Source organism: Tribolium castaneum, chromosome 6 (genome assembly GCF_031307605.1).
Source record: "Tribolium castaneum strain GA2 chromosome 6, icTriCast1.1, whole genome shotgun sequence".
Taxonomy (NCBI): Eukaryota; Metazoa; Arthropoda; class Insecta; order Coleoptera; family Tenebrionidae; genus Tribolium; species Tribolium castaneum.
The window spans coordinates 11,717,001-11,741,392 of record NC_087399.1 but is presented as its reverse complement, the minus strand read 5'-3'; the positions used below and the strand labels follow the sequence as shown (position 1 = coordinate 11,741,392).

General features: G+C 29.8%; 1 protein-coding gene across 4 annotated transcripts in view; it reads right to left on the bottom strand.

Annotated features, from left to right (window-relative positions):
- Positions 1 to 24,392, bottom strand: part of pyd (polychaetoid) — a 90,992-nt gene that overhangs the window by 45,262 nt on the left and 21,338 nt on the right. The window contains exon 1 of one of the 4 annotated variants that reach the window (XM_015982391.2): positions 16,303 to 16,627. The exons of the other annotated variants lie outside the window; for them this stretch is intronic. Coding sequence (XP_015837877.1) covers positions 16,303 to 16,347 — 45 coding nt within the window. The 5' untranslated portion in view covers positions 16,348 to 16,627. Of the gene's footprint in view, positions 1 to 16,302; positions 16,628 to 24,392 lie in introns of those variants that run through there. 4 annotated transcript variants of the gene reach the window in all.

Sequence of the window (24,392 nt, the reverse complement as noted above, 5' to 3'; positions counted from 1 at the left end):
GCAAATTATAAATCATGTTACGTGGATGTAATTTGATCCCAGTTTCACCGTGTGCGAACACGAGAAAACACCTGCACAATGAGGGATCATACTAGAATGTAAAACGGTGGGTGATATTTATGAGAAGAGGTCCTATTTTTTAAAATTTTAACACAGTAGAATAAATTCACCAAAAATGTATTAAAAATTTAAAAACAAAAGGTAAATTTGAAACGTACCTTACAACCCTCATGAAGAGAGACCCATTTTTCCCGAACTACCGGTTTGGTAAAATTTTTTTGAAACAGACTGTATACCATCTTCGCAAAGTGAGTTTTAATTGTGTCTTGCAGAAAATTTCTTCTGGTTTAGAAGTTACTAGCTTAGAGAGTAATTAACTAAAAAAATTGTAAACATCAATATTTTCCAAATCAAAAGTTGATTTGCAGCGCAAAATTTGATTCGAAGACCTATAACTGATAGTTTCCAAATTATGATTTTAATGTTTAATTTTTAAATGTAAAATTATTTTTTTCTTAATTTTATAAATCTGCAACTGTAAAATACTACCTGTAGAAATGGGTTTTCGTGTTTGTGTGCATTGTGCTACTTTATAGTAGCACTTTTCACGAAGCTGTAGTACAGCACTGCTTCGATTATCCGAACTCAAAATAATATACCTAATAAAATTCTAGCATCTTGACAAAAACATTATTATTAATAAATTATTAAATAACGTTTAAAAATTTGAAAATGAGTTGTTTTCTACAATTTATACATTTTCTTATTAAGGTTCTTTCGATAACTCATTCATACCTTGGGCATAATTTTTTATGGCTTGTTAGTTTTTAAACACTTACTGTGTACTTGACTTGATAACGATAAATTATCGTTCGCGGTGGACGAAAATCGTAACTCATTCTGAACCGCACATTTTTATAGTTGTGAAATAGCAAATACCTAATATAATTCTAACGTCTTGGCAAAAACATTTGTAGGGGAAGTGCGGGCAATTTTTATTTTTATTTTATTTTTTGTATTAGTAAATATCCTTGGTAAATAGTCTTTCATGATTATGACTTATTTGGAACCTTTGTTAAGTAATTAAATAGAAAATTGACAAAAAGTACAAAAAGTCACATGTCTCTTATTTTCAACTTCACTGTTGATGCTCTCGATTGACGCTTTAATCTAAAAGACTTTATTCTTTTTGGACACTTTTTTTATTCTTTTTGGACACTTTTTTCAACATTAGATTTTTTCAGTTTACCTTTAGTTCGGTAATTTTTTTCTTTTGTTTGTTCTCCTCCGCTAACGTCGGTTTTTTAATCCTCTCTTCCAAACTTTTTTTTATGGTGAAGATATGGTGAGAATAGCAATTTTTACATACAGGGTCGCTAAAAAGTATGGATAAAGTTAAATATTTTCAGAACGGTTTAACAGAGAACCTTGAAATTTGGGAAACAGTCAAAAATGTTTATTTTCTATCATTTGGGAGCTTTTTCAAATTTCTATCGTTATTTATTTAGAGATTACAAGGCTAATTTGATTTTTTTTAATGGCACGAGGGGTCAAAGAAGACCATTTTTTTCTGAATTCAGTGACATAACATAATACCCACGCTTATTTTTACTTAAAGATAAAAAAAAATTCAAAAAGTTAAAATGAGTTTTTGTCTTTGTTTTCATTTTATTAATTTGTTATTAAGTTGACGAAACTATAGTACAGTACTACCTCAATCATCCGAACCTACTATAATACAGGAAGTTTACAAGGTCTGCGCCTGTGAAATGCTACCAAAAATACATATTGCGACCCGAACACGATTACAAATTTTGAAAAATTGAATAGACATCTCTTGTTTGTTCACACCTTCAAAAAGTTACATTTTTGGTTAGTTAGGGAGTAAGAAAATCATGTTCATTCTGTCTCTTGATACATAACAATTGTTTCTGAAAACCTGCAATTATTAATAAATTTTAATAAAACAGTCATTAGTTTGACAACTACTGTCATGAGTTTCCAAAAACTAAATAATTAAATGTGTTGTTGAGTCTAGTGTTTTGTGACTTTTGTATATTTGACTACGCACATTTGTATATTTCATTATGAACATTAAGAGCAGACCTCGTAAGGTTGTATGAAACACCCTGTATACCTATTTTATCGAGAATCAATGTTTTTCAAAACTAAAATTTATTTGCGAAAAGTATAAGAATATTTTGAACAAAACTTCTCGTTTATTCAATGAAAAATGTGCAGCTATAACCAAAGTTTCTTAAAATTGATTTTCAGACTTTTAAACACAGATGGCACAAGTCACGAAAAAATACTTAAAACTTGATTATTATTGTGGAAATTAATGTAGTTAATCCTAAAATCATTACCTATTTAAAAAATGAATGGTTAACGACTCTAACTCATTATTAAGGTTACCTCTATTTTCACATTCCATAATTCATATAATATCGCTCTTATAAAAATTCCACTGTATTACAATGCTGGTGAGGTCAAAATGTTAAAAGCCCGTTTTAATTATTTCTTGGGCGATTTATAAGGCCGACGTGACAATACATAACACGAACAGATATTAATTGGCAATATCTATCGCCTACTGAGAGAGGATATATCAAAATTAAAGCTGCTTTTAGAATAATAATTAATTCAGATGATTATGCGTTTGGAAAACAACAAAGTGGTACTTTATTACCATTCTTATTAGAAATCATACATTCCCTTTGTTTGAAGCTGCAATAAGCACAAGATACATAGCCATAAAGACTCGAAAATGACAGTTAAATCAAGGTGCAGCCAAGTGGAATGTCAAATCATACACTATGCAGAATTTTTTTGTTGTTTTGCATGCAAAATTAAAGGTTACTTTATACTGTCATCTTAATGTAATCATAAGTTTGTCGACTATACACCTCTAACCCTATAACACAGACATAATAAATAAAAGCTCTCTCACACATTGCGACTGAACGTTAGCCGTCTCTAGTTGCTGGAAATTGTATCATCAAGATTCTAGTCGAGGCTAGGTCAGTTGTAAATTTTCAGACGTGGGGTCAATGCCAATTTCAGGGAAAATTGTCTGAATTTATTTGAGATATCGGTCAAAGTCTTATTCTCCAAGATGAAAATTAGTTGAAGTGAGTCACGTTTAGTTTTTTATTAAAATTAGACAGTTCAGATAATTGATAATCCAACTGTTCATATGCAAAATTATTCAAAGATTATTCATCTGTGTTTTTTGATCTGCGGGTAATCATTTTTAAAATATCAACCAAAATTTGAGAAACTAGATAAAATTTAGTTTGTCAAAAACTAAACAGTACCAAAGACATGATTCTATTTGACAAAGTGGAGAATAAAATCAACTGGTTTGCAAGTCTAAAGTTTTCGAAACTGTCTATTTTTCATCTACAACTAACAAATTTTGAGATATGGGTTAAAGTTTGATTATCCAAGATAAAAATTAATTGTAATAAGAAGTGAATACCGGCTTTGATTTTTTTTTATTAAAATTAGATAGTTCAGACGATTGATAATCTAACTTCTCATATGCAAAATTATTCAAGGATTCTAAATCTGTTTTTGTTTCTTACCTGCAACTGATTGTTTTTAAAATATCTGCCAAAATTGGAGAAACTAATTAAAATTTAGTTTGGCAAAAACTAACAGTACTTTTAAAGATATAATTCTATTTGACAGTTTTTTAGAAACTGTCCTTATTTTTCATCTACAACCAACAGTTTTTGGGGTATGGGTCAAAGTTTTTTATACAAGATAAAAATTAACTCTTGTAAGAGATGAGTAAATCCCATTTACTTATGACTTAGTAAATGGAGAATAGTAATATTCAATGTCTAAATGTTAGTCATTAGTTCTATAAGCGGCATTTTCTGATTTTATGAAAAATTCACAGACGACTAGATGAGAATATCTTCTAACACATATTGTAGAATTTTGCAGCAGCGCATTTGAATTTTTTGAATTAAAATAAAATAAAAAATTAAACTATATCCCAGCGACAAATTCCGAGTCAAGAAACCCCACCAGAAACTTTCAATTTGGACTCCATTTCACTCAAAAAAATGCAAATGCGTTGTTGCAAATTCTACTATGAACTGAAATGGGATATACCTTTTATTATTATTTATTTTTATTTTTTTATTTATTAATTACATAGTTTAGTTCAGACAACTAAAAGTCTAACTGTTCATAAGCAAAATTAGTCAAGGATTCTAAATCTGTTTTTCCTACTTTGGTTTCACAAATTGTTCATTGTGAAACTGAAAGTAAATTCACAAAGCGAACTTTTGTGCAATTGCTTTAGTAAATTTTTATGAGTTGTATTGGCAATGGTGGGTTGGGAGTCATCAGTCGTCTTTGAAACTTAGTATGTGATCTGTCAACAGCGTCAAGGGGTTTATTGATAAAGCCCGAGTAACAAAATTAAGGGGAAATAATTTGAACAGTTTTTGATAACTTAAACTAAACAAAAACAAACAACAAAAACTCATTCGTGCCACAATAGCGCGTCTTATAAAACTCGTATACTATTTATTTTTTATCTGCAAGTGATTGTTTTTAAAATATTAGCCAAAATTTGAGAAACTAGTTAAAATTTAGTTTATCAAAAACCAAATAGTACTTCTAAAGATATAATTGTATTTGACAAAATGAAGAATGAAATCAGTACTCACATGGAAGTATCCCTTAAAAATAGTCAAAAGTTTTCGAACCTGTCTTTATTTTTCACCAGGAACTAACAGTGTTTAAGATATGGCTCAAAACTTGGTTATCCAAGAAAAAAAAACTAGTTGTTCGAGTAGTAAGAGATGAGCACCTACTTTTATTATTTCTTTCTTATTAAAATTAGATAGTTCAGACAATAATTGATAATCCAACTTTCCATAATCAAAATTATTCAAGGATTCTAGAATCTATTTATATTTTTTATCTGCGAACCAGCGTTTTTAAAATATCAGCCAAAATATAAGAAACTTGTTAAAACGTTGTTTCTCAAAACCAAATATTTCTAAAAATATATTTAAAATATATTTATGTGTAAGTTTTTCTTACGGAAAATTGTCAAAGGTTTTCGAAACTGTCTTTATTTTTCAGCCCTAACGGTTTTTGAGACATCGGTTATCCAAAATAACAATTAATTGTAGTAAGAGATAAATACTTTTTTTATTAATATTAGATAATTCAGACAACTGATAATCCAACTTTTCATATGCAAAATTATTCAAGGATCTGTTTTAATTTTTTGTCTGCGAGCGATCGTTTTCAAAATAGAGTTAGCCAAAAACCAAATACTTTATTTCATCCTCAAACGAAGAAAATAATTATAAATACAAAACCCTTTCTGAAAAATGCATCAATTACATCGCTTTAATGGCGATGAGTATGCAAGAAATGCAAAAAAGAGAGAGGCTTTTCAACGGATAGACACTAAAGCCAAACATTTCCGTCATGTTACAAACCTGCAATTAGACGGACATTAAAACAGGAAACATGATGTTACCTATTTATATGAAAAAACGACTCTAGTTATTATAGACAAGTCGCTTTATTACAAACAAAAAGCGGAAAAAATCCAGTTAATAGCCTAGTTTGCACTGATCAAAAGTTCTAAGGCCTGGAATTAGTAGTTAATAGCAGTTGAATTATCTGTTTTCTGAACACGTATATCACAGGTAATCAAGCAGCGAGATTCAACGTTCAACTGGTGCTAGAATAAATAAAAAAATTGAATAAAAGTTGTTAGTTGCAACATGTTGATACAGTTAATCGTATTAAACTGTAAGAAAAAAGTTTCTTTACCCAACCAACACTTACTGAAACAGCGAACTAGTGATTATGCAACTTTAATGGATAATACTTATAGTTCATGACGGTTACATCCCGGAAAAAGGGTTATGACGAAGCTTTATTCAACGGTGTAGAAAAACATGCACATTCTCAACATTTTTTATTTACTTGTACCATTACTATAATTAATAAATTATGTGAAGCGGAAAACCAACCATAATTAATAAGCAGCATTTAAAAACTTCAATTTTGACAAAATGATCAGGCGATTTCACAGTTCGTAGCTCAGAAAACTGAGTTTATTTCATATTAGCAAGTCCGTTCCATTCATTAGTCCATTTAATATTAATTTTATGAATTATTGATGTTACCACAGGTTGTGTCGTGGAATAGAATATTGATTTCTAATAGATTCAGACTAGTTGAAACACGTTTTGTACAGTAATGGCAAAGGCACGTCGTGCCTTTTCACCATTTGTCTCCTTACAAAGAATGTTTTTTCGGAATAAAATTCTTTTAATTACGTATCAGAGAACTTGTATCGAAACGTGTGGGCAGTTTATAAAGATGACTAGTGAGAAACCATGCCGTAAAATGACCTTTTTTTATTGCATTCTTTAGCACCTACGAATCCACGATCTGGTTACTACAGACTGGATTGTTTGTTAGATGATTATAAACATATTAACAATGGGTTTAAATTACTACGTGACAAATTTAATTGTTGGGCTTTTTAATTATTCGACGTTTCTTGTTATAATGAATGGCAATTAAATTACTCTAATTGTTATAAAAAATGACATAAATTATTGCGTTTGAATGCTAGACTATTATCAAAACACTGGTTCCCAGGAGAAATTCGCATAAGTCAATTAATACAGAAAAAAATGAAAAATATGAACAAATAGGTAGAAAAAAATAAGAACAAACGTGAAGACATTATAATTATTTGTGTTAGACGTAATTTTTGCATTTTTAAGTATTTTCTGTGAATTGTAATTCGGCGCCCAACGTGGGGCACAATACAAAAACTGGTATAAAATGGCGCTCAACGTGGGGCATTTCTGTTTATACCCATTATTCCTACCGTACTTCTGGTAATCCAAAACAAACTGGTTTTTTTTAATAATCATAGGACATAACTAGTATAGATTGAAGTTAAAATGTTACAAAAATAAAAAGTTGTAGCTACAATTCGTAATTAGTAGTAACAACTATTCATAATACAAAGATATTGAACTTTTTAGAAAGGAAATTTTCCTCAAGAAAGTTGGTGAAGTAAATTAACTCAAAATTCGTAATAGCATAACGGGGCCCGAAGGCTTTATTAGACACGTTTTCTATTGTCATTACCTTTCCACATACTTTAAACGTGTGCATAATTTTGCCACACTTATTTACTTTCACTTACATTTTCAGGACCTAAATATATTTAGAACAAAAACCAACAATAAATAATTATTAACGTCGTTTTCAAAATTTTGCAATATTAGAAACGCAAATGTCAAAGAAATAAATTTCCTTCTGGAAGTAAAAGTGAACTACACGCACGTGTAAATTGTCAGCCACCACGTGTCTCGTTCTGTTTTCAAATTATCTCGTCTCCTCTGACATTTCTTGAAAGTTTTACACTAACCAGATTTCCTTCATTCATTATAATTCATTCATACGATGGTATTTTTACTCTTATTTTGAAACAAGTTTCGACAATTCGGAACAAGACGCGACACTGAAATTACAAATTCAGTCCATCGCTAACACTAAAACCCAATAACCCGGATTTGATGACCATTTTCCAATTTTCAAACAAACGGGAAAACATCCAAGTCCAGACAAATCAATCATGGAAGAGGCGCAGTTTACACAGATGGAAGTGACAATTATTAAACAACACCACTCAAGGTTAGCAACAATTCTACTTTTCCAATCGGACGAAAATGGCTGCACCAGTTTCAGACAGCAATCAATTTCAATGGAAATATTCAACACACACAGAGAGAGAGATCTGGTTTTTTACAATAAATAGGTGTACAAAATTATACGCTGAGGTATGTTTTACTGAAAATCACATAATACACATATTAATCCTATATTCAGTTTTAAAAAATTGATATGAATGCATTACTACAGTTCTTAGAAAAAGTTTTAAAAAAAATTTAAATGGGCAATGATCAATGAGTAAAATGCATAATAACAAATGAAATGAAAAGACATGAATTCTCTCCCGAAGATGAATTACTCGACAACCCGACACAAAGCAGAGAGCAGTAATCAAGTGGTAGAAGAATATACAGCGTTGAGCAAAAGTATGAAACCAAGCATTTTGTGCCTAAACTATGTACCTTACAAAAAAACGAATTAGTACATCATAAACTACTTTAAAAATGCGATCATTTTTCAAGAATAAATTTTTTCAAAATTATTTTGGTTTTTGAGTTATTCAAACAATTTTTTTTAAATGGCCTTCTACTCCGGCGATTTTTTTGGTAAAAGACTATGCTTTAAAAATAATTTCTACCTTAATAACAATAACTTTAAACCAGTGGTTTTTCTTAAATAAATTATTAAAGTTCCTTTCCGAGCTCATTACGAAGGTTTTAGAACTTGGCCACAGTTCTTGTTTCCATTGATGTTTATATTTGCGAAAAAATTAACAAATCAAATTAGTGAATTAAAAGCATCCATGGATACAACCTCTTCGGCCAAATTCAAAAAGTAAAATCTTCGTTCGGACCGCAATTTTAATAATTTAATTAAAAAAAAACATTGGTTTAAAATTAATTTTATTAAAGTAGACGTTATTTTTAGAGTATAATCTTTTACCCGAAAAAATCCCTGTAGTAGGGTGCCATTTAAAAACATTTTTTTGAATAACTCGAAAACAAAAATAATTTTGAAAAAAATTATTCTTGAAGAATGGTCAGATTTTTAAAGTAGCTGATGTTGTACTAATTAATTTTTCGTAAAATATTTGCTATTTCAAAACTATAAAAAGGCCAACGTCGCATTTTACCGAATTATTTTATTAAAATAATTGTAGAATAGTTAGTAATGATCAGATCTCTCATTGAAAGTATAAATTACATTAGCGATTATTTTTTAAAGTGCATGAATAATTTGTAAGAGATAATTTTGAGAGAAAATGCGACGTTGGCGTTTTTATAGTTTTGAAACCGCTAATACATATACTTTAGTCACAACACGCTTAGCTTCAAACTTTTGCCCAACGCTGTATAAAAACCATACTCGTATACAGGGTTATTCATAAATATACAGCAATAAATAAAGCTCAAAAAGAACCTATAAAATGATGTTAATTGACATCGAAACTGGGCCCAGGGAACCAAGTTTTTGCACTATAATTTTGGAACCATTTGACCAAACATTACAAAACTTGATGGACTTACTAAAGAAATCATGCCCTTTAATCTGATAATTACCCAGATTTCAGTTGCAGCTTATCTGGATCACACCTTTTTGTGTTTCTCTAATTTTTTGCCCTTTAAATACTAGTTTAACATAGAAACGACTAGAAGTTATTCTTGGTTTATTATTGGTGATTTTTTGTTCTATTGGTGAAAAAATAGAAAAAATTATCGATAATATGAGGTGTGTTAAAATTATTTTCACCATGTCGCCTGTGAATTTCTCATGTAAAATCAGAAATACCACTTTATAGAACTACTGACAGGCATTCAGAGGTCAAATATTGCCATTCTACATTTATTAAGTCTCCAATTCGGAAATAAGCTTCGACAGTAAGTGTTTTCTTGCACAGTACCATATTTAAGTTGCTTTTTAACGAAATTTTGAAGGTAATTAACTTATAATTTGGGAATTTTACAACTGACAGTTTTGAGTTTTATTGACGGTGGATTCATTTGAGTAAAGCGGCACATTTGTGTACATGTAAATCTATTTCAAGGATAACTAGATGAGAATCATTTTAATACACCTTGTATTCTGTTGTGCTATGCACTTGAACAACTTTTCTTTACTTGTAGAATATGTTCAAAAATGGTTGTTCATCAAGTCGACTATGGAATTCAAATTTAATATATCGCTTCCTCCAAATGGCTATTGTAGTTTCTAAGTAGGTATTGTCATCTCTGTAAAATTTTTAAATTAGCGCGTTACTCTTTTTTGCATTTTTGGATAAAGTTGTTTCAAGTGAGTATTGAAAGTATTTCGATTTCTGGCGTTCCTAATCAAGTTACAGTTTGGCGCAATGATATGATTTGATCAGCTTTTTGAGACGCATCAATTGATATAAAAAATATTCAATTTGAGTGGTCCTTAATTTCCCATGAGAAGTGTGCCTAGTCCTTTCATTCATTATTAGATTATTAGATTTGAAGCCAGTTTGCATTATTTTGACGGATCTTTCACTTAGACACTTCGACAGCATTCACAGCGGCCTATTACGTTTAAATTTCATAAGCGGCTTGTTGAACAACCATTTCTGAACGTGTGTATAAAACCATAAAAAAATGTTAAAACTGTATTTTTCGAAAAGAAGTCAAAAAAAAAAAAACTTTCAAGTAACTATTCAATTTTATTTCCACCATTTCCAGCTTCTATTCAAATGACTTTAAACACTCTTCTTTCAAAGTTTTTGATATTTTCGATTTTTTGCCTTTTATAAATATTGTTTTATTTAACGGCTTATTTCCGCAAAAAATATTGCATTGTACTGATTTTGCATTTAACAAATTAACAAATAACAAAAACTACCTTAATTATTATTATGTATGTAATGAAATTAATAATAAATCCAATGTTGTTTGAATGAACAGATGTGCACATCTTTATGAGTAGTTGTCCATTGTGAATTGAAAAAAATAGTATTTGGTAGTGCTTCTGTCTTCTGGCAACACTCAGCTCTCTCGATTTTGTTATAGTTGCACAAACTGAGGCTCGTTATCGTAGCGATAAACGACACCTGCGTGAGCTTGAATTTATTGTCATCGGTTGTTGGGTTCGCGTAGGGATTGCAGAGCTCTAATCTAAACGGCATTCTTTGTTGACAGGCAGGTGGAATAACCTTCAAGGTCGGACTTGTCGAAGGTACAGGAATGTACCCTCTTCGCCGTTGGGGTCGAATTCTTTCGATCACAGACACAGCCAAAGCGATTGTCTGTCATATTTGTGAAACTTTTAAAATACATTGAACTGAAAGTATAACCCAATAAATACAACACTTTTGATATGTTCCAATAATTATTATTAAATGTATTAAATCTACAATAAAAAATACAAGAAATATAAATCACAAATTTATGCCTTAAATTAGTGCAGTTAATAAGTATAAGATGCAGGTACAGTCACCCAAAATGAAAATGACGCCTCTATTCAAGGATCGCAACCAGCCCTTGCAACAACACATCAGAGACCATAAACTAATTTTGAAAGAAGTTCGACATTTCGTTTATAATCCATTTGATTCAAGGTTTGTTGGTGGAAGTGGTTGATTAAGACAACGTTTTGACACTTTAAAGAGATCAAAAAAATAAATTTGTTAGTTTAAGTTGATGTTAAATATTTTAGCCTGTTCCACTTGATTAATGTTTGAATCAAATAATCATTTATTTTACAAGTTTTGGTCAACAAACGTCCAGGATCCCCAAAAATACGTCGAAGTTGGTGGTATTTTAATCGCTTTGGTTCATTTTTGTGCGAAATTGCATAAAAAATATATAAAAACAAAAACAAAAAAATTGGATATTGTTAAAAATCGTATTACCCCTAACATTTTGCTCGATTTGGCTCGTTTTAAAAGAAATTCATTGCATAAAAACTTTTCAAAATAAATTTTGGTCAAAAGTGTTGTTAAAGTTAGTTTTTTGCAAGATTTCTTTAGAGAAGATCAAAAATGCACAAAGTTTGACTTTGAGTTTTTTAGCATAGTGTTAACCAAAACTAATCATTTGGCAAAATTTAAAAGTAAGCTATAAAAAAATTACCCTAATGCACAGAAATTGAAATTTTTGTGATTTTCGAAAGTTTAAGTATATTTTTGAGAACAAAAAAATACTTTTTCGAATAATATTGCTAACACTGGCTAGAAAATCACGAAATTTGATCCAATTTAGACAAAAAAGAGTTTTTTGAACTTCTGAACATGTTTCTGAGATAAAAAAGATAAATCAGCTTTTATGTAGATGTTCATTTATTGCACAACAACTATTCACAACAAAATGTTTTAAAACTAATATCGCAACTTCTAGTCAGAAACGCATTTATTACGCAAAATTTTGTTACATATATACTGTAAAGTCACCCAGTCTCCATCGAGTCTTGTTAAAGACAAAAACTTTTTTTTTAATTTATGTAAAATTAGAAGGAAAAAAAAACGAATTAGATCAAATTTTATGTTATGTTGTCTTTTTTAGGTGGAGACGTTTTATTTTGCAGGAACTTAAAAAATACAAAGAATTAATGGAAAGCGATGTTTCTTTCGATTTGGTTTGTTTTGAGCAGAATTTCGTTAAATTATAACACGACAACATCCGCTCGAAAATCGTGTTCTGTTTTTGAACTAAAGTTTTAAATTCAAAATAAATAAAGGACAGAAACCAAAAAATCATCAAATTACGTCGAAAATTACATATTTTGTTTAGCAGATTTTTCAGCCAGAAATGAAAATATTCAAAAAATTTTATTCAAACCAAACTGAAAAATCAATAAAATTAACCGAAAGAAATAGTAGATGAATTTTGCTTTTTTCGAATAATTTCGCTAAAATTGAAAAATTACTAAAGTTGATAGATAATGGTTTTAATTTTATCTTATTTCAGTCAATTTAGTTCGTATTCGAACCTGAAACTCATTTGTTTTGTCAGTCTTTTCAAAATACTCAGAATAACAAAAATAAAATAAACCTATATTAGTTGCCTGTTTCACACAATTTCGATTATTTTTTAACGAAATTTCGTCAAGAATAAGCTGAAAATGACAAAATTTGATTTAAAAACAGTTATTTCTAATTTTTCAAACTTCCAAAAACGTTTTTGAATTTCTTACCGAACTGAAAAACTGGGTCAAAGCTCAAAAGTAACATTTTACAATTTTTAAAACGTTTTTATACTTTGCGTTTGTAATACGTTTATTAACGTCTATCAGTAGGAGTCGTTATGGCTCATTAAAGTACAGTGTACTTTAATAAATTTAGGGATATTTAGTTTTCAAGAGTTTCATCGATAATGCGTGGAATACACGTACGATCGATTAAATTATCATTTCTTCTTTATTTATTATTTATTACCAACCGACACAAAATTCCCTAGACCACAAAGTTTTTTTTTAATTAAAATAAGAAAAAAAAGGAGCGCAAAATATAAAAAATAGCATAAAATACTCGTTTTATACTCGCTTACGGCTCGTTTTTGTTTCTAAAAATTATTAAACTTGTTTTTTAATATACAATATATAATAAAACAGAAATAAGGTAAATAAAAATAAATCTTAAACGTTTATTTCCAAATAAACTGTTCAAAAGTTCAAAATGACCCAAGTGTGAGCATTAAAAGCACTAGAGTAAAAATGTAGATTAATTCCGGAAACAATTTCAACTTTCCTAAATCTCCACAACAATTTGGTGGTGTGCGTGTTTCAGGAAGGGAGAAGTGGCGCCATGAGACAGATCACCAACAAAGAGCCAAATTAATTAGCCATGAACGCAACACAAAGAGATAGACGAAAGGAAACAGAGACAATTTATAGAGTTGTACCACGAAAAGCGTTGATTAAAATTTAGAAAATTTATCCCTTCTTTCTAAAGTTCATACAATTCGATTCCTTTTTGGTTAATTAAAAATAACGCACATATTTTTGCAGTTTTAATGCAATACTGAACAGTCTGTTGTTTCCTCTCTTTGTTCATCGAATCCAAGTAGCTGTCAACCCATCTTTATCGAACAGTGAACCCCTCCGTTTGTTCGTTTGTCTTTACAGTGTTAACTGCAATCGTAAAAAGATCAACATTTCACTATTTGATTAGTTGGCTTGAAACACGGACCTGTAACCGATAAGAAAATCGGTGAATTATTTGCTGAAAACCTTCGTGTAATAATAAACGACCACCTTTTTTCAAGAATAATCGCGGTGTCAAAGCCCTCAAAACTGTAACACCTTAAAAGCACTGGAAGTATACCACCTCATACACCTCAGTAAAAACAAAACCAAACAAGATAAGAACAGTGTTTGTTTATAAGACTAACTAATTTTTCAGCTAGAGAAAGTGATTTCAGTTACCAATAAAATAAACATCAACATTTCTTGTTACCTACCTTGAGGACACTTGTTTGTAAAGAGACTAGACTGGATGTTGGCAAATATATTCACTGGTTTTGCTGGTTTTATTAAAAACAGGTACTTAATGGCATCTAATAGTTTCACTAACTTTAGAAGAAATCTCTTCTTTTAACGAAGCGAACGTTTAGTTAATTTATATGTTCAGGAAGATTCTTTCAGTGTTGTAATTAATTATTGCATTTAATTAACACAGACGATAACTTCTTGTGAACTGGAACATAAATCTATTTTTAGCATTTTCGTATCATCGGTGACATGTTGTAACCCACTTAATCCTTGAAACAAATAAATTGTATGTAATAATCTACTTATAAAACGATTTTTCGGATTTTTGCAAAAAAGATGTAAAAATTTGCAAAAAAACACAAACTGGCAATGATGGTCTTTTACACGAAATTTTGAGTTTATAATTTAGTTGATAACAGACTGAAAAAGCACAATAATTACATAACTTTTGGTCTTTTTGGAGCATTCTTGTGCGTTGACTGAAACGCAATTAGTGCGAAAATTACATGGGTAAACCGAAAATTATTTAAGCAAGGTTTTTTTGAGAAAATTCCTAAAATTGACCAAAATTTATTTTAGTTGTTCTTTAATCGAAATTTCCTCAAAAAAATATACCGAAAAAAGCAATACTGTGTTAAGTTTTACCTTTTGCAATGTCTAAGACACTTTTAAAACCAAATTTAAGTTTGTTTTGTGAGAATTTGCCAGAAGTCCAATTCAAAAATGACTTTGAATTTGCATTTTCGAAATTTTTTAAAAAATAAGCCAAAAAATTAACAAATTAGTTTTGAGAAAGATTTTGCTAAGAGAGAACAAAAAACACTAGATTAAGGCAATGATTACATTATTTTTGTCTTTTTCAGCCAAAAACGTTAATCTTTCCAAAAATTAAAAGATTAAGAGCCAGTTTACGGAACATTTTAATTGCAATCAAATTTTAATTCGAGATTAACTTGACATTTGTCAATGCATTTTAAATGGCAACATAATGTCGAATTAGTTAAACTCTGAATTAAATTTTAATTTCTCTTTATGTAAACCGACCTTTGTGTCTTACCTTTTTTAAACTAATATTTTTTCTAAAATTTTTTCTGTTTCAATTTTTTTTTGATGCAGCTGGACATTTATTGTTAACCTTGTAGTAAAATAAATCGAATTTGATATTATTTTGAGTGTTTCATTGAACTTTGTTTTTATCTCAGAATCATTCGAAAAATGTCATTAAGTCGGAAATAATTTCTATAATTTTGTCATGGAAAATGGCAAAATAAGTTTAAAAACTGAAACTAATACAAGAATAATTTATCCATTCATTTGCATGTTCACTCATGCGTTACAAAAGTATAATCGATCAAGTTTTTAATTAATTTTGTCCCTTTTAAATGAAATGTAATGAAATGAAACCAACAGGTCAGCTAAACGATAAATTATTTGCTAATTAATGGTTATGTTGTGTTCCCAATGTGAACACAACATTTTCTTATTTTAGAAACGATAAGTATTTGTAAAATATGCAAATGTGTGTTAAGTATTTACTATTTTTGTAAAAATTAAAAAATTAAATGAACAAGAGAAAGAGGAGAAAGCTGTGCTAATAATATGGGTAACAATAAACATTTTCAATAATTCTTTCGTTGTATTTGAAAAAAGCCCGCTCTAAACGAAAATTTCGTCACGTTTGATTATTTGTTTTGGGGTTTTATATTCCGTACAGGCGTCTCGGAATTTGAATACAATAACACCTGGAAACAATGTTTTTTCAGGTATAAAAACTAACGTTGCTTAAAATATGGTTTAAAACTCCAAAAACAAATAAACACATTAACTAATTTGAATGCCGCCTAATCATTTAATTTAAATAGACTTACGAAATGGTTAAATTAATTCGATTATTGAACTCTTCACTAGCCTTGAGACTGTCTTAGTTGGTAAAAAAATCAAAGGGAATTCGAAAAACAACAATTTGAAATGACTCAAAACAAAGATAAGCAAAAATTGAACAATGGCATATCAAGTTTCAAATGTAATGCAATCGTGGGAAGTACACTATATTTCAGTTTACACCAAAGAATGCATTTTTCGTTTCACTTTCCACGAGTTTTATAATCAATTTCAATGCAGCATCGAACGAAGCAAAAAATCTCGAATTCAACACCTGGCCGAACGAGTTTTTTCACTCACCTCAGGTAAATTCGAAACCAAATTGTTGTTGGCTATGTTATCCATTTCTGTGCAACAAATTCAGCACCACACAACACAGACACAACACCAACAACATGGACATTTAAACTTGACACGCGTTGTCAATCCCAAAAATTCACTGAAAACTCGCACGAAATGGGGAGAAATCCTTATTTTACACTTTGTAATAATTGATAAATGTTATCACATTTATTCCAGTTTAGAGAAAAAAATATATAAGGGGACAAGTCAGCGTCGGTTCGGAATGCGTCTAGCAACTAAACTAACTGACTTAAGAAAGTCCACCGTCCCTTCTCTTTCTGTTACCGGTTGAAGGCTGTGGACCAACAACGCGACAACTAGAATCTGTCGCATTTGAAAACGTCTTAAGCGATTTGACCTTGTGGGTTGTTGGTAATCGATTGGGGGAAAACGCAAAATGTGCCAGAACAATAGGTACACCCACTCCCAATCACTTATTTTAATTGCGAATGGCTATTTTTAATCCAACAGGTGTGCGATTATTATTTATTACAGAATTATTTAAAAACATTTCGCACCGTTTACAATAATTTATTGTCGATTGATTCAACTTTAAATAGTACTGTTGTAGCCATAACATATGTATTAACTGCTTCGAATGAAAGTGAAATATCCATAACTAATTTCAAGTAGTACCTATTATTTCCAAATCCTTCCATAAACATCTAAATAATTCCAAATTTAAATAGATACATGATAGTAATTGATGTAATATCTTTGATAGTTTGTACTTGATCAGATGATTTTCTGGTATTAGTCTTTATATTGGCGTAGGTAAGTTTTTTGTATTTTTTTACAAAATGTTAATGAAGATTAGTATACCATTATGGTGCAAATGGCATACTCTCAAACAGGTAAGTCATTTGCACCAGAATGGACACAAAGAAAATAAAACTGCATTAGTTATTTCAAAATTGCTCTAAATGTAATTATACTTTTTATAAGTTTTGACGATTTTTTATTTGATTCTTACTACCTACATAATACAGGGTGACCCAGGGGTGCGTAATCGGTCTATAACTTTTTTATTATTTGAAAAAAATGTTGTATGAGGACTTTTACCCGCAATAGTACACACTACACAGGGTGGTGAACTAAAATTACATTTTTTAAATAGATCACCTTATATATTTTTGCAAAATTGGATTCTACACAAAAAATAACGCAGGTAACTTTATATAAATTATTATGGGTCTATCTCTTTTCGCCTCGGAATTTTTTATAACGAAAAGTTGAATATTTTCCTCATAAAAAAATTGCAACAGAAAAACTCAGAATACCCTGAAGTTTTACCACTAGTCGACTTTTACTTGAAACATGCAGATAATGTACAGGGTGTGCCAAAACGCAAAACGTTGAATAACTCATTTTTTCAAATGAAACACCCAGTATTTCTTTACACGTATCGATATCATTTTTCATAAACTTTCTAATGATATGCGGTTTGTATAGCAAATTTGAAATATTTTTAAAGTACTTCTGGTTCTTGTACTTCTTGTTGGATTTTCTTGGCGTGGAAATTAACTAAAACAAAGTTTAACAACCGTACGCACCAAACGTTTAACACAACGCGTTTCAACCACAAAGTGGTCATCCTTAGGTGTGATTATAAAGTAAACTAATTCTTACAATGTTACATCTTGTATTAAACTTTGTTTTAGTTTAATTCTCAGTGTTAATTTTTTATCTTTTTTTCTTTATTTTATTGTTAATTCTTGATGAGCAAAAATTATTTACGTATCAAGTATAAATTAGATTACTAAGGTAGTTAGTCACATTAGTACATATCAAAAAATAAATTATCATTTGAGTTATCAGATTCTAGGATAACAAACTTTCTTGCAATAATATCATTTTTTTTTAAATCTCGAAAAATGTTTTAAATTTGCTTTGCAAACCCATATCATTAGAAAGCTTATCAAAAATGCTACCAATACATAAAAAAATACATTTGAAAAAATTAATATTTTTATATTTTATTTATTTAACTTTTTGCGTTTTGGCACATTCTGTAAACCAAAAGTCGTCTGTTCGCTAAAACTAGGAGGTATTCTGAATTTTTCTATTGCAAATTTGCCGAAAAATAATCATAGGCGACTTTGCAGTGATTTTTCAAAAAGTAGTCTTTTTATAACGGAAAGTTGAATAATTCCAAAGCGATTAAAGGTAAACTCATAATAGTTTATATAAATTTACATTGTTTTTTGCTTAGATTCCATTAATGCAAAAATATATAGGGTGTTGCATTAAAAAATATGACTTTGGTTCAACACCCTGTATACAACACCCTGTGCATTAAAAAATATTTTTAGTTTGTGGATTTTAAGTCGATCTATCGGATAATAAAAACAGCATAGCAATATTTCAATTACCAAAAAAGTTATAGACCGATTATACACCCTTGGGTCACCCTGTACAAGACGTGTTGTGATTCTTATCTAGTAAACTTTGAAATCAAAAAATTGTGCCGTTAAGCCCAATAGAATCCGATGCTAATAAAATGGCAGTATAATGAAATTCACAAAAACACTTTTATTACCGAAGCTTATTTCCGAATTGAAAAGTTAATAATATGGAGAATGGCAATACTCGATGAATGATGATGCCTGTCATTAATTTATACAGCGGCAGTGTATATGAAAAATTTACAGGCAACTAGATGAAAATCATTTTAACATACTTTGTATATTAAGCTTTATCTACAGATGTCCGTTTTTTCATTCGAAATTTGTATTATACTTATTACTTTTGCATTTTTGATGCAATATCATGGAGGGAGAAACTTGTGGAGGGAAGGTGCCTTCCTGTTCAAAAGTAAGTAAATTTCTTGTTGTTTCTTTTATATTTTATTAAAAAATGTGATTTTAAATTTCAACCTATCCCATCGTTGCGTTGTTTTATTACCTTTCCGAACAGTACCACCTTTCTTCATAATAGATAAACTGATTGACCTTAATGTTTTTCGAAACGTTAATTACTATTACTTACTATGACTTTCCTCGTCTGAGTGAACTCAGTGAACAGATGAAAATGTCTCGGTGTCGTATATTTTAGTATATTATCAGTGCAAACTATTTTTTTGCAAGCGCCTTCTTTTAGCGCTTAACACATCTTAAGATAAAGTTGTTTTTTGTTTTTATTTGAAATAATTTTTTGAAGGCAAGTGACCAATATAACGAAGATTTTTTAATTACCGTTAAAATTACATCCTGATTCTACTGTATAAATAGAAAAAAAGAATATACAAATAGAAGTCTTTACTTTTTTCTCTGAATTTGAAATAGCTTAATGTTTTTTACTGTCATCTTTCTAATTATTTGTCTTGTATAAACAATTTATTACTCCACTTTGTCAGATTCTATCTAATATAATATAATATCATTAAGAGACATTTGCTTCATCTTCTTCAAAAACTTCCTTTTTTAACTCGGATAACTCCAATAATATTGCCAGTTACTCCAAAAAGACTATTAAACCCAGAAAAATACTAGTAATTTACAAATAAATAATTTCAATAATATCGTTTTCCAAGATAATTTTAATATGCATTTCGAATATGTACTTCCGAATAATTCCAAACCTATTTTATTAAATTCATCGTTTTTACTTTAAGTTGGGAAGAGTGTCCGTGGAAGTAAATTTTTTGCGTTACCAATAAAATCTAACTTGTAACACATCCTCTGATCCTTTTTTTCTGTATGTTTTAAATTTTGTAAGTATACATAATTATGTATTTTATGCTGTTTATTATTAAGTATATTTTTACATATTAAAGTATCATGTGATCATTTGAATTTATAATTACATTAGGCTTTGTTAGTTTTTTAACTTGTATGAAAACGCTGATTATCATAATTAATCATGCTGAAGAGTCAAATAATAAAGTTTCGAACGGTAATAATCAATTAGAATAGATTTTTTCCCTCAGTTAGCACTGGTTTATCAATCACAATGAAAGAAAACGCCTACTCTAATTAATAATTATAAATTTAAATGCTTATAAATATAAATGGATTTAGTATGGGCAAAAGTATGTAATCAAGAGTTTTGTGCGTAAACTATGTAATGAAACGGTTAAATGGAAGCAAATTATAAAAAAGTAGTATAAAAAAATTGTTTCATAAGACTTTGAAACACCCATTCGTTCAAAAAACAATAAACAAATATACTATTTTTTTTAATTTGTCCCGTTTATGCCGTTTTTAAACAAAAATGGTTATATTAATAAATTTAGGGATTTTTGTGACGATTACCTCAATATAGAAATCGCAAAATTGATTTAAAACCTTAGTTTTATCCAAATTCTGTCAAAAAACATGAGTATGGGTGATCATAAAAGTAATCTTGCATGAACGCCCCCTGAAATTTGTGATATTGGCAAAAATTTGGTCGTGAATTTATTTCCTACCAACTTAAAAATTTTCTTAATATATTCCGTCAAATAGGTAATGTTTAATGTATATATTAAGTTATCGCACTTGATGACGTTGCGGGCTTTAATATGCCTATTAAAGCACCAAAATGGCAAGTTACAAAAACAATATTATTGAATTGGAAGTCACTTTTAAAACAAAATCTTTTATCAAAAAATCATCGAAGTAAAGTGCCAAAAAAAAACTCGAAAACTAAAATGAATTTCAAAAAAAATGTATTTTTGAAAAATTATCACATTTTAAAAGTATACTATACTTCATGATTAGTTTCTTCAAAAGGTACATTGTAGTTTAACCTGAAAACGCTTGTTTCCATTCGTTTGCCCAACGCTGAACTCTGTATACAGAATTTCAAAACAATTTGTAAAAAAACGAATTCCCTAAAAATTGCTGATTGACTTCCGAAATCCTGACTCCCTCCACAGTATCAGGTAGCAAGCCGCTACCGCCACATGAGTCCATCTTCCGCTCAACAAGTGTTTTCTGTATTAGCACACAGCCAAACAATCTTATATTCTCGTGTATTATCCGTTACGAAACATTCAAATGGGATGTTTTTAGAATGTTCCAGGTTCGATTCTTGGCGATTATCTCCGAGATAAAGCGAATACTTAAATATTTCTTACGCCTTATTCTTAGGCAACACGCAAATTCACAGCGGTTTGTTGGTTTTCCACCGTATCGCGTGTGTTACACACACGAAAGTTTGATGCAAATTTTATATCGGACTGTAGAGAGTGTAGAGCAACCTTGCTTTGTCATTGTCAAAGAGGAATTTTTTCGAACAACCTCTCTTTCGGATCAATAAACCGAAACGAATTGCTCAACGTCCGGTTTCGAGAAATGAATAGACTCATCATCAGCATCACTCATCAGTGGAGGATTTTTAATCAAATAATTGTTTTATCGGTGAAAAATATCTTTCACTAAACGGAAAGATCAAAAATTGGCGCACCCACTCAGTGGTATACGTTGTTGAAAAGCAAATACAGATTGCAGGAAAAATCTTGAAAAAATTCTTGAAGTCATATTTTAACAAATCAGGAGCTTCAAACTAATTTTGTTAACTTCTTCAGTTTTCATAATTATTTCTTAATGTTTTTATGTTTCATACTATGTATACAGTGTGGAATTTTTAACTGGAATAAAATTCATAACTTTGATTTAGGCGATTTTGGTGAAAATTCCAGAAACAGGTCACTTTTTATTTTTCCTTGCCTGCTATTTGGTACATATGGTTTTTGTTTATCTGTTGTCAGAAATCTACAGCCACCACTAACTTTTTTTTCAAATTTAATAATATGTTAAGTGACACCTCGTATGAAAGCCCATTTTGCAAGCATTACAAGGCACTATTTGTTTTTTGAATTTTTTCAAAGCCTACGTGATAAAAAAATAAAAACCAATTTTATAAGTTAAACATTATTTAATGCAACAATTGTTCAAAATGGGCAATGTTCCTTTCCTGGGAAATAACATGACGCTAGTAGCATGAATTTCTAACATTGTGCTACATTTTTAGTGTGATTTGCTTAATTTCAACTTATAAAAATTGGTTTTCATTTTTTTATCGCGTAGGCTTTGAAAATATTCAGAAAACAAAGAGTGCGTTGTATTTCTTGCAAAGTGCCCTTCCACATGAGGTGACACTTGACATACCCTTACATTTAAAAAAAAGGTAGAGGTGGCTGGGCATTTTTGAAAACAAGTAAATAAAAACCGCGTGCACAAAATGATGTTCAAAGAAAATTAAAAAAACGACCTGTTTTAAGGTTTTTTTTTACAAAATCGGCTATGTCCAAGTTACAAAATTTATTTTAGTCAATAATTCCACACAGCTTTCATTTTTTTATTACTTAGGCATTGACAACATTTGGAAAACAAATAGTGCGTTGTACTGCTTTCAGAGGTGGCTGTGCAGTTTTGACAGCAGATAAGCAAAAACCATATCCACCAAATGGTGCACCAAATGATGGACAAAAAAAAAACAAAAAGCGAATTGTTTCTAGAATTTTTATAAAAATTGCCTATAGGATATATCCAAGTGATGAATTTTATTCCTGTTAAAAATTCCACACTGTATGATTCGTTCCTTAAAACGAACGATGTACTATTTTTTAATTTACTATCACTACTTAGCAGTTTTTTGAAGTTAATAAATTAAAATTCATAAAAAATACTCTTTAAAACTTTGATTAATTTTTATCTTGAGGAACCAACTTTTTGACCGATATCTCGGTTAATTGTAGATGAGAAATAAATAATACAGACTCAAAATATTTCCTCAATTTTCCGTAAGAAAAACTTACATTTGAGATCGTTTGATTCCCCATCACTTTGCCACAAGAAATTACATTTTCAGAAGTGTTTGGTTTTTGACGAATTCAGTTTTAACCAATTCCTCAAGTATTTTAAAAACTATCGCTCGTGGCTCGTAGCCACAAAAATGAAAAAAGACTCAGAATTCCATATTATCAGTTGCATCATCAGTTGCTTTATGTAAATGGTGGTGTTAATGTAAATCATCTGTTAGTCTGTTTTTTTTTATAAACATGTGTCAGTGTCAAAATCAGAAAGAATTTTCGTTGTATGGCGTCGTTAAGGTTAAACTATACTGGGCTCACCGTCCACGCGGCCGTACGAATACACCAATTTGAAACTCACTTTTTAAGAAAAATAATAAACAAAATCGTTTTTTTTTACAATAAGTTGTTCTTAGGTTATGTTAATTATTACCTCATAGACCAGTTCTTATGTTGATTTAAATATTTGTAACCCAAGTTATTACGGGGTAAACAGCGTAATAATTTTAATGTTTTTATGGAAAAACCTAAAATTCAAATTGCATGAAAAAAATACAGTATTACAAGTATGTCATACCGCCTGTTCTGTCTAAATCCCACATTAGAAGTATTGATAGTTCTAATAAAGATATTTATTTGAAAGTTGGTACTCGGCCATAATCCATTGAGTTCTGCTGAATGAAAATATTTTTAAGATGGCGGCACTTATTTTAAATGGAAAGAGCTACAATATGTGTTTTACTGCATTTTTAGATTAGTTGAGTTATTTTAAGGCCGTTTTTATCAGCTTTTCTTATACCTAAGATTAACTGTTTTTGAGCTATTTAAATTTAAATTTTGAGATATTAAATTTTTTTGGATTTGCACCTGTCACTTAAAAAATCGGTAACTCTCTTAGTTTTAGAGATTTCGGAATCATATTTGGAGAACTAAAGGAAAAAGCCTATATTTGTTCTCAAGTGTGTTCAAAATTGGAAAAAAAGTTAATAAACCCAAAAATTGTAAGGTTAAGTTTGAACAACTTCATGTACCCATTACTTATTTTTTCAAATGGGATATTCCAATTTTAATTTTACTAATTGGAAAAGAATTGTTTTCTGCATCGACCTGTATTAGCATTCCCTACCTGTGATAACTTTCAAGTTATTACTAACTACAGCTATTTTTGCATAGTTTGCCGTAAAAACGTTTCTGGTTAAACAAATGACTAACTCTGTTTAAATTTGTGTTGTAAGTCCTGTGAAAACAAAAAAGATTCATTGATTTTAGGTTGAAAAACTTTAATTTCACACACATCTTTTCTCTCATTTTC